The sequence below is a fragment of the Oppia nitens genome, unplaced genomic scaffold, assembly GCF_028296485.1.
Source record: "Oppia nitens isolate AA-2021 unplaced genomic scaffold, nextdenovo-longstitch-racon4-pilon3 scaffold5_pilon_pilon_pilon, whole genome shotgun sequence".
NCBI lineage: Eukaryota > Metazoa > Arthropoda > Arachnida > Sarcoptiformes > Oppiidae > Oppia > Oppia nitens.
This window is the reverse complement of record NW_026533243.1, coordinates 7431263-7443554: the sequence shown is the minus strand read 5'-3', so window position 1 is coordinate 7443554 and position 12292 is coordinate 7431263. Positions and strand designations below refer to the sequence as shown.

At 23.6% G+C, this 12292-nt stretch overlaps 1 protein-coding gene across 4 annotated transcripts; it reads right to left on the bottom strand.

The window, feature by feature from the left end:
* Window positions 1–157: 157 nt before the first annotated feature.
* On the bottom strand, window positions 158–12277 carry LOC128961805 (four and a half LIM domains protein 2-like). Of its 4 annotated transcripts, XM_054308082.1 has the most exons (10): window positions 12213–12277; window positions 11828–11862; window positions 11260–11342; window positions 6135–6303; window positions 4454–4693; window positions 4088–4300; window positions 3180–3380; window positions 1524–1698; window positions 718–887; window positions 158–623 (listed from the first exon to the last, which is right to left on the bottom strand). In XM_054308082.1, exons 2-10 carry the CDS (start codon window positions 11828–11830, stop codon window positions 267–269), a joined length of 1611 nt encoding a protein of 536 aa, XP_054164057.1. In that variant the 5' UTR covers window positions 11831–11862; window positions 12213–12277; the 3' UTR covers window positions 158–266. The 4 variants fall into 4 exon arrangements, with proteins under 4 accessions (XP_054164057.1, XP_054164059.1, XP_054164058.1 ...); XM_054308084.1 differs by lacking the exon at window positions 11828–11862 and having other exon boundaries at window positions 12213–12217; XM_054308083.1 differs by lacking the exon at window positions 12213–12277 and having other exon boundaries at window positions 11828–11873.
* Between the last annotated feature and the right edge of the window lie 15 nt (window positions 12278–12292).

Sequence of the window (12292 nt, the reverse complement as noted above, 5' to 3'; positions counted from 1 at the left end):
TATAGTAATAAGTTGATTCCCCCATTTGGTAAGTCAACCTCCTTTTGATCACATTTATAGATAATTGTTGATTGTTGATGGGGGACAACCATTATATTATATTAAATAAAATATAATAATTAAATAATGTTGGCATTTAAACTAGGTATATAATATTAAATATATGATAATAGATATAATAATCAACATAATTTCTATAATAATTGTTACTGTATATAATGTATAACAAAAAAAACAATGATTTTTTTCGTGGACTGCCATCACTTTTATGAGAGGCTTAGTCTAGATTTTGCACATTCGGCGCACAGCAGTTCCGGACCGTCCATAATGAAACCCCTTCCCGATAACGTTATCTGACAGGCGGAACACTTAAAGCAATCGCTGTGCCAATTCCTATCCTCGAAGGCCACAAATCGGGTACCGCCGGGATTGCCCGATATGATTGGTTTGTTACACGAGGAACACTTGTGCGCATAGACTTCGCCAAAACAGTCCAAACAGTATAGGTTGTCGTCTTTCATTGAAAACTTATTGCCCGAAATCAGTTTTTTGCATTTACTACAAGCAAAACACTCCTTATGCCAGGGCTCGTCCTTGAAGGTCAGTCCGTCACCATTTATTACCTGTTTGTTTGATTGATTAAGTAATTGAGTTAAACAAATAAAAAAAACATCAAATAAATTATTATTAAAATTAGTGACAATCAAGATATCATACTTCACTGCATTTGACACACCGGACGGCATACTTAAGCTCATAGCATTCACTACAGAATATGTCGTTTTCTCGCGGAACAAATGATTTGGTACCGATCGGGACCTGACATTTAAAACAAGTAAAACACTGCTCATGTAATGACTTTCCCTTATACTCCATCTTTTTATGACCTGTTAAATGATAATAATAATTATAATTATTATTATTAACTCATAATAAATTATATAATAATAGCTCATCATAAAATATTATTAGGAAATATGTTATTAATTTACTAACATATTATTATAATTAAAAGTAACAAATACTGTATCTATTATATTATACTTAAACAGGATATATATTTATAGAATTTTATATTAATATTTTCTTAGACACAATATATTTATAGATAATGAAACAAATGTTTTGTTAAAGTTGTCACAAACATAATTAAGGAAATATAATATACCGTATAAACAATGTGATAACATATCTTAATTTAATTTGATACCAAAAAAATGGTTTCTTAAATTAGCTAGCTCAATTGCATATATAGTATTAATAATAAATTATTAAGTTATATTTTTAAGCGATTATACAGAACTTATATTACTACATAAATTTAATAATTTTATCGGTATATTATAACTAAAAATATATTGTTTCCAATAATAGTCAATACACATCCTATTAGCGGAACTAATAATTAAATAAATATTTATTTTGATAGAATAGACTATCCTTTTTTTTGTAAAATAAATATTTATTTTAATTAATAAGTCGACCAATAGGTTAGACAACATATAGGTGTGTATATATCATACCAGCTTTAAATGGTTCCCCACATCCATCACATCTCGGTGAGTACTCCATGTCGTAACAGTCGCCACAATAGACGGCATCGTTTTTGGTGCCAAACCTGTCGTCGACCAGTGATTTCTTGCATTTGCGACACACAAAGCATGCCTCGTGCCAGTGCTTCTCATTATAGCATAAGTCCTATGCAAACAATGCAAAACACCAATTAATTATAGTGTAGAAAAAAAGCAAATAATATATAGTATTTATAACATTATTTGACATTTCAATTTGACTTCAAATTTTTAATTAACTAATCATATATATACATAGTTATAGTATTTTATATTATACTAAACTTATGGATCACTTAAAAGTCAGATTAGTTCAATGTATAATATACAGTATATAAATTTAATTGAGTTTTTTTTATAGAGATGGGTTTAACATATTTTTCAACTTTAAAAAAATTTTAATAGATAAAAATAATTTTGTTTCAAAAAAAATTGTTATAATTGATAAATTAACCAAATTTTTAGTTAATCACATTTATAATAAAGTTTTTCATTATTTTATTCACACATTCACTAAATAATATTGTCCAATTTAATATACAGAGAAATTGGACCCCAATAGGGGGTCATTTCCGGGATTTTATATTATTTGCTAATAAATAGCGACAATATCATGGAGTTTAAACCACAAAAAACAAATATGAAATCTATGAATATGTCACAAATATAGTTCATATCGGGTAACGGTTGGGGTATTACAACAATTTTAATGATATCGACCTAATTTCAATGATAATATTAAATTATACAAACATAAGCACTGGTGGGATATTCTTGATTAGCATAGATGTGCACTTTTCTTAGCAATAACCTTGATATATATTTTTGAAAAAAATTCATCTATATGAATTTTATTCTACATTTAAAAAATGATCGATAAATGACTATGATCATACTAAAAAATTTTTAAATAGTTAAATACAATATTTAGTTCAATATTTGTTGTTAAAATCATAATAAAACTATTGAATGTCAATCACGTCTCAAACCCACTCTATCTCTCTCTTTCTTTCTCTAACACTGTTGAGTCAATACACGCCTCCTTTTATAGAAAAGGATATTTGAATTGTTGCCAAATAGTAAAGAGAGGAAGTTATTAATGAATAATATCTATTATATGATTAATTTGAATTTAATAGACTATTAATAAAAGTGTTTATTTACATTAAATGTTGAAATTTTAAATATATTTCTAAACATATTTTTCAAGAATATTTTGGGATCATTAAAATTTATGTTTTTACTAAAATATTCACAATGTAATTTTCAATTTATAAATATACTGGTATAATTTATAGTAATTTGCTGAGCAAATAAAAACTAAATATTTACTATTTTATGTTCACGAGATTTTAGTTTTAACACAATATTTAGAAACAAATACAAAAAAACGAAACTTTATATAAAATATGTGCCAAAATTGAATTTCCAAAATAATTTACTTATGTGAACAAATATAGTGTATTTTATATTAATTATTAATTTTAATAAAAATATAATATAATAAAAAAATCCTCAAAAAAATAATTTCCCGAATCAATGGGACACGAGTTTAAGGGACACAATAAGTGAGAGAGAGGTTAAGCACAACATGATAAGCATCGGTACCTTTGAGTCAATGCCAATGGGTTTCGTACACTCTTCACATACATTTGCGTGGCTCTGTTCGTAACATTTGATACAAAACGGGTGACCCTCTCGGATGACATATCGTTGACCACTGAGTGTCAGATCACACTTCCAACAACAGAAGTGATTGGTATGCCATTCCTTACCCATGGCTTTCGTATATTCGCCGGAGAAGATCAACTGTCGACAAAATAAGCCATTATTATACGGTAACATTGCTTTCAAATGGTTTATTAACATAACATACAAATAACATTATAATAAAACAAATGCCTTCAAAAAATAATTACTACTCCACTAATCTCTATACTCTCTGTACTCTACATAACAGTACAGTATATCTAAATTGTTTCGCATTGGGTTTATTAATAGCAACCGACGTAGGATTGCATTGAATTATTTTAAATGATATATTCAGCAATAACTTTGTTGGTTGGGATCAGTTTCGTGTGCAAAAACGCATTGCCACTAACTTCTTGGTTATTGTAAATCTTTTAAAGCTAAAGATTTTTTTGTGTTGTCAGTGAAAGAAAACTTTTTTATTGCAGACACACACATATATATATTATTATTATTATTATTTTAATGCATGCCATTAAATGAGGCCAAAAATAGTTTAGACGAACACATCAATAGTTTAAAAAACTATCGGTTCAAACAATTTTTTATTTTTGATTGTTGTCTATTACATTCTCGGATAAGATACTTAAGACCCCCTAGTCTTGGATAATATTGGGATAAATGATTGATTTGATTATCTGTTTGTGCAAATATTGTGTGTTTTGAAAACTTCAAAACTACAAATTGTTTTACAAATTGTATAATAAATAAAAGTAAAAGTTTCAACTCAACCAAAAGTCATTGATTCAAAAATAGTTAAGTAATACCTCATCACATGCACTACATCTAGGCTTTATGGTCTCCGCGTAATGTCTTTCACAGTAGAGTTTGTCATCTTTTGCACAGTAGGTCAGGTCTACCAATAATTCTTGGCAAACGTTGCATATGAAACAGTTTGGGTGCCACTGGACCTCATCGCCAAACTTTGACGCCACTACACAAACCTCTTGAACGCCAATAGATTTGTTGCAAGTTTTACACTATAAAAAAATTGTTGATTCAATAAATCAATAGAAATTTAACCAAAATAAAAATGATTATATATATAATAGGTATGCATAGATGTGATAATATAACCATGAAATGTAATACAGTACATGAAATAAAATAACAATAAAAATGTTTATACATACAGTGTTGTTGTTACTATCAGTGAATAATTTGATTGATCCGATTTCCAATGCGTTCACATTTCTATTGTGAACAAAATCTTCAAAATATTTCCAATTTTCTCGTTCAACAAATTTACAATAGGCTAGTGCCAGGTCCTGTTTGGGCAATTGCATGATTATCTGTCGGTCCCTGTATTTTTGGCCCTGTGTTCCTAAACGAGGCACTTTTTGGACAGGTAGTTGCAAAAAGTACTGTTCAATCTGTTTAACAACAAAAATAACATAAGTTATATATAAAGTATAAGCAATTAGGATCTATTACAACAAATTATATTAAAATGCAATATTTTAATATATATTATATTACAAATTAAAAACAAAATTACAATTAATCTTTTTTCTTCATCGTTTAATTTGCTATTATTTTTTGTCAAACGTTTTTTCATTTGTTTAGTAAACATAGTCTCGCAATTCATTTTATGATAGTATAGTACAGTATACTATAATTTTTGTATACTAATGTAATAAAGTTAAAAATAAACAATAATAATGATAACAATAACTTTTATTAAATGTCAAATACAAACAATTAAACTAATAATAATAAAAAAAGGTTGCACTACACATTTATTTAATTAAAATTATTATCACTTATTACGACTACTATTACATGATAGTCAAACAGTTTGACTCAAACTTATTATTAGAGATGAGATCATAAATATAAACAAATTAAACCGTTTAATATGATATCAGTTATACTAGAAATGTCTATTTATGTTGTCTCTATTTTCACCAATTTATTAAATGAAAATATAAAAATGATAATAAAAAAAAGTTAATTCAAAATGTGAATCCAATAACTATTAGTAATTATCAAAATAATGTCTTCCTTTAAATCTATTGCTTGTTTGCTTATATAAGGCGTGAACTTATGTTATAATATATCATAAATATATGTGAATTTCTATTCCAGTTTTTGTAGTAATATATTGTAGAAATACTATAATAATAATAATAATAATAAATTATAAATATTATTACTAACTGAAAGGGTAGCTAAGGTTACATATTAGAAATTTTGTACTAGGACAATTTGCTATGGTTTGTTTATTTTAAAATATCCGTTAAATATTACATTAGTAATACATTATGACATAATAAAGCTAATATCATAGTTTTTTTTGTTGTTATTTAAATACTAATTAGTTATAGAAGTAATACATAGTTTCAAGTTTATATTTGTAATCAACAAAAATTTTACACTATATTTAAGGGTAATTAAGACACTGTTGGATACCATAAAGACAGTTATATTATAGCAATTGTCAGCCAAAGTTTTAAATATATTGGTTTTTAGACATCATTTGACATTAAAATAATAATCAAGAGTTATAATTATGACTTATAAAAATCTGTTTCGTGTCTGTAATCCATATATGTGTACTAATAGCTATCATTACTAAATACTATATAAAATAAACATATATTAGACATAACATAGTGTACAGTACTTTATATTTATTGTTATATATTTCACCACATGATTCAATTTATAAGATAATGTGTCGACAAATATGCTAAATATTATGAAAATCTAAGTGAAATTATTTAATAGATGAGTTTGTGCCAAAAAAGGTCTAATTATATATATATATATATAAATTTATATATATTTATATAAAAATTATCAAAATAATACCTTTTCACTTGTGATGCCTGTGGGAACCCAAGAATATCCCTCTTGTAATGTCCTCTCCTTATAATCTGATCCATCCTTTTTCAATCCTAATCTTTGTCTAACGTCAACAAACTCTTCGTGATAGACAGCGTGTGAATCTCGCGGACACTTACAGTTGGTACACACTTTCCTGTGATTATTATTATTATTAATATTAATAATGCGATTAAATGGCATCACATATAACTATCAATATATATATATATATAAATAAATATAATATTTAACAAATGGTTAGTCAATTGTCAACAATCATATACAATCACAAAAGTATAACAATAACGACAACAACAAAATTAAGTCAATAATAATTAGTTTATTGCAAGTTTGTTTGTACCACATGTTATAATCATAATAAATAAATGCATTGAAACATTCATTCATTCAATTAATTAATTAACTAATTATGAGAGTTTGTTTATTATTAAAATAAATTAAATAAATATTAGAGAAACATATTTTCAAACACTTTATGCATTCAACAATTTTTTGCATAAGTTTTTACATATAAGTCATTTGTGTAACTAATAAACTAATATCCTAGAAATTAGAATTTTTCGCCTTGATTATTTAAGGAAAAGTGCATATATGTTAGTTTATCAATATATGGTAAGTGTAGACATGGCATATCAACTAATCAGTTCAGTAATACAGTGCAAAAAACACCAGTTTTTAAACAGTAGTAAACAGTATTTGGATCTCAACCACAAAAAAAGCTTTCAATAAACTCATTGATGGCTAAAACTGAAGTACATTATTATTATTATATAATCTACTTTATGAGTGATTCTGTAGTCTAATAGTATATATACAGTAATAGACTTATATTTTCTCTGCGCACATACCGTATATTAACTAACATAACGGTGTGACTAACAGTGTGCTGAGCGCCAGTGTATCTGATTTAATCTGTCACCAAATCTAATACCAAAAGCAATACTTTTAAATATAATAGATTATATATGTTTGCTATATAATTAAGAAATAACTATCACTTGATGTAACTGTTTATATATTCATACATTTCTCAGTTATAGTAGTTTTGATGGACAGCTTAATGTATTGTTATTTTAGATGAAAACTATAGTCACAATGCATGACAATGCGTGCATCAAAATTGATATTTTTAGGGAATCGCCTAATTATATGCTTTGATTGACAATACCATTGTATTTACACATTAGCTAATTGAAAATTGTAGCAATAAGTATATATTGAATTTATATAATCTTAATTTGCATTTATAATTAAATAAAATAAATAAGTTTATATACAGTATATGTAAAATAAGTTCATTGAAATCCAAAATTAATGATAAAAGTTTATTATCAATGTTTATTATAACAAAGAAAAACAATATATTTTAATTATAATTACTTATTTAGACTACAAATTAAAGTATACAAACTATTAATAATAATCATATTGTATTTTCAATTGTATTAATACTGTTTTCTATAAAAGTCTATCTAAAAATAACAATTTATTTTATTTTATTATTAATAATGTATCATAATTATAATTATAATCCTGACAACTATATTATTTTAGATACGATATAATCAATTTATGCAATTCAATGATTGGCTTATATTATATACCGTATATACCAATATATATATATATATATATATATATATATATATATATAAATATAAAGCATATCATATATAATAAAATAGTCAGATATTTCAATTGATACTCTATTAGCATCTGAGGCGCCGACATATGGTCTGAAATGTCGCCAAACATAGAGAGAGTGCTGACATCAAAATATATGACAAAACAGATGTACTTATTATTAGATAATTTAAAGCGCATTCGTGACAATACTTTGTATTTTAAATTATTTGTATTTTTTAAAAATTAATTAATTAATTTCAATGATTAATAGTTACAAAAATATTATGGGTCTGATAATGAAAATGCTGATGTTTACTATTTTAAACCTACTTTAAACACTAAAATCCATTATAAGTTTTTGTTTTTAAAATAATATGTATTTAATTACAATTTAATAAAAAACACATTAGTTTTGCATGTAAAACCATTGTTCATTAATTAGTATATATATATATATATATATATATATATAAGCAAATTTATAGCCAAAACTGATGTATATTTATTAAGCATTTAACATTTTCAGACACATTGAAATAAAATGACAAAATGTTTTTAAATAATATTTATAGTCTTATTTACACACAATAATATTTATATTATATAATATACAGTGTACATAAACATAAATAATATTTTGCATTGTTATAATATATAAATTTTATTATATATATATATAAATATGTATTTTAAAACGGCTCACAATTTCCGTAAAATTATAATAGTAAGTCATAAATCATTGTGTTTTATGCTTTATATAATATATAATTAGATAAGTTTAGTTAAAACTTTAAAATTCTACTCAAATTAAAAGATAAAATGTTACACTTAATACAACAGATTATCTAAAATAATAAGTATAGAATATTCTGTTAAGTAAAATAAAACTTAATTTGTGTCAATAGTATTCAATGAAATAGTTTTCTGTATATTTGTTTTTATAGTACATATTGTATATAATTATATCTTAATACACATTATTATATTAAATAATACAACACACAAATTATTTGTTTATTTAAATAAATGGGGGAAAACTATTTGGCTTAGTTTACATTTTATTTGACACCATCAGCAGTGGTTGATTTTTTTGGTAGATAACTGAATGTTGAACCTAATTAACATACTTCTTAATTTGTATGATATAAAAAACTATAAATATAGACTATTGTAACAAAAAATAAAATAAAGAGTTAACATAAATTCTTCTTAGATTAGCTAAAAGTTTTTTTTCACAATAAAAATAAAATATTATAATTTGTGTTTACTATTTGGTTGAACGTAAAACTAAAAAACATTTTCTAAATTAATTATATCCTAAAAATATATAAACAGATATATACTGTATTTGTCAATTTATTCAATTTAGTTAACTTAGTTTTTTAAAATAATTTGTTAAAAGTTATCCATAGATGTATATTCATAGCTAAAAAATTATTAAAATAATTTATTCAATTAACAAAAATAGTTAAACATACTATTGTCTGATTACAATCAACCAAATATAGTACATATTTATTAAGATATTTAAGATATAATTTATATCACTAACTTAGTTAGAAATTAAAAAACATAATATCAATACTACAATAAATTATTGTCAATAATACATAACTCTAGATAGAGTTACGGTATAAGTAAATATAATAAATAAAACTTTAATGTTAGTATTATAGTATATTTATATTTATTCATACTGTATAGTATGTAATTGTACAATTAAATTTAATTGCAATATGTCAATGAGTGTGAGTCTATGGAGCAAAAAATATTAATATAGTTACTATAAAATGAGTAAATTTATCTTAAAGATTAATAAAAAATAAACATTAAGTAAAATAGGATATAAAATTACAGTATTATAGTTGTCAAAATGTATATATTATATACAGTATAATCATATTAACTAATAAAGTATATATATAAATATAATATAAGTCATAATTTCAAAATTTTTGACACTTTTGATAAATTCTTTATATGATAATAAATAATAATATATACTTAAAAATACTTAATTATAAATACTACATGTAATTTTAACAGCCTTTTATTATTTACCTCAAGTGCTTTGTAAATATTTTATAATTTATTAAATATTATACAATATTATTATTATTATTCCAAACAAACTCTAATATTAATATTTAACAATTATTTTAAAATCCACTAAAGCAAATAAATACATTATATATGTTATCTGTTTTTTGAATTAATTTCCCACTAATTATATGTCCTTTTTTATTAAAAAAACAAAACAGTATAAATACAATATATACTGTAAACAGATAACTATTATTGTGGAGGCAGTATTCAAGTAGATATAATTGTTTTGCATTAACAAATAAAAAAAGTGTATAAATTTATTATTTTTATATTGAATGAAAAATAAAATCGCAATTTCATTGAATAAATAATTAAATTGAATAACAGGTGATAAAAAAGCTTATATTTGCTATTTTTAAAAAAGGCAAAAAAGAGACTATTTATATGCAATGACTCAATATAAATATAGTGTTAATCAATTGTTTGAGTTAATTTTTTTAACAAAATTCAATGCTAAACACTACATAAAATTTTTAGTCATGAAAATTATTTAATATATATGTAATATATGCATTTATTGCAAAAATGGTTAAATTCTTATAACATGAATTACATTATGGTTTTATCATTAATAGAGAATTGGTTGAATAAATATTAATAAGTTTTTATGTTTGAATCCCATTTGACTTAAATAATATAAAAAATATAATAAGATTATTATACACTTTATATATGTAATAAATAGGATATTAATATAAAGTAATTTATGATTTTATTAATATTAAAATACATTTGTGATTTGTTGGCAAAAACAAAATGATTTTATATAAATGCTAATATAATTTATATCAAGAATATTTATAGGGTGGGGATTGAAAAAAATCAAAATTTATAGTTATAGTCATAAATATCATAAATAATTTAAATTACCGGTAACTAATTAAAAAATATATTAAACAAAATAATAATATTGAGTATAGAATTTAAAAGAATATTCTCCTTGGTTAAAAACAAAATTTATGATTTATTTATAGGAAACTGCTTTACCTTGTTTGCCATTCAGTCAAATGTATATCAATTTATATTTGACACAACAGTAGTAGTAATAATTATGATATGAAAGCTATAAAGTACTTATCAATAAAATAAAAATATGATATAACTTAAAATGTATGTTATATGTCATAATAATCATATAATCAAATATTAAATATGTTATATATAATACAATAGTATGTAATGCATTGAATATATGAATGAATTTTTCCATTATTTATAACTAATAAATAACATATACCGGTATTAAACCAAATAAATTATAATAATTTATAACATACTTTAGTCGACAAAAATAATAACTACATATATAGTATAAATGGTATAATAAAATCAATAATATTTATGTCTAAAAACTTACCGCCAGAGATGTGCTTCAAAGCCGACACATGTGTGACAATCGTTACACTTTTGGCCGATATCTACCTCATTGATGACAATGGCCTAAACAAAGTAGATATTAGACATAATTATAGGCAAATTTAAAATGAAATAAAGTTTTTAACATTTAAAAATAATGATAGACAGAGATAATATTTTGAAGGAAAGAGTGCAAACAATTTTTGCAATTAAATATCTCATCGATAGCTGGTTTTTATCAAGTGATGGCACATACAGTATATAACTTATAATAGCTGTGCACTGATTGACTTTAAATAGTACAGTATATCTATCATCAAGTGTTTCGGGTAAATATGTAATCAATATATCATTAATAATATATAACATTTAAATAAAGTAAATAACATATAAATAGCTTTTTTTTCTCCTAAAAACTTTCAAAACATATGTCTCAGAAAAAACTTTTTACTTTAATGGTGTAGTCATTGACAACACTTTATTTTTAGTCACTAAATACATGGGATCAGTGTTTGTCATCAAAACTCGTCGGCAAAACTATTTTTTTTTGTTGAGTTTAAATTACTGACCATTTTCGGTGATTATAGTGATTGTGATAATATTGCTGTGATGTCCAAAACAAACATAAAATCTTATTTAAAATTCATAAAAATTTATATAATTATATATAAAAATAAGTTAAATGTTTAATAAATTGTAAATAAAAATTGTTGAGTTATATATATATATATATAAATGTGCAAAACTTGTACATCAAATGCAACTTTTCAGTGACACAATCGCTGTAACAATAATTTCATTATAAAAATGAAAATATGAAAAATGTTGTGTAAAAACTATTTTGAATTTTCTATGAATGCATTCAACAAAACAACACAAAAGTGATGCACTTTTTATTGCAATACAACACAAACATTAATATCAATTCAATTCATACATTCATACGATACATACCATTGATATGAAAGGCTTATAAGTTATAGGACTGACAGCACAACAAACACTAATAGAATATCGTTGTCAATATAGTAGAC

Excerpts from the sequence above, each read along its gene's own strand:
- LOC128961805 (XM_054308082.1), bottom strand. Across the intron at positions 6,304-11,259 it reads TTTGAAGCACATCTCTGGCG|GAAAGTGTGTACCAACTGTA; the intron begins GTAAGTTTTTAG and ends TAATAATCACAG. Across the intron at positions 624-717 it reads GGTGTGTCAAATGCAGTGAA|GTAATAAATGGTGACGGACT; the intron begins GTATGATATCTT and ends TCAAACAAACAG.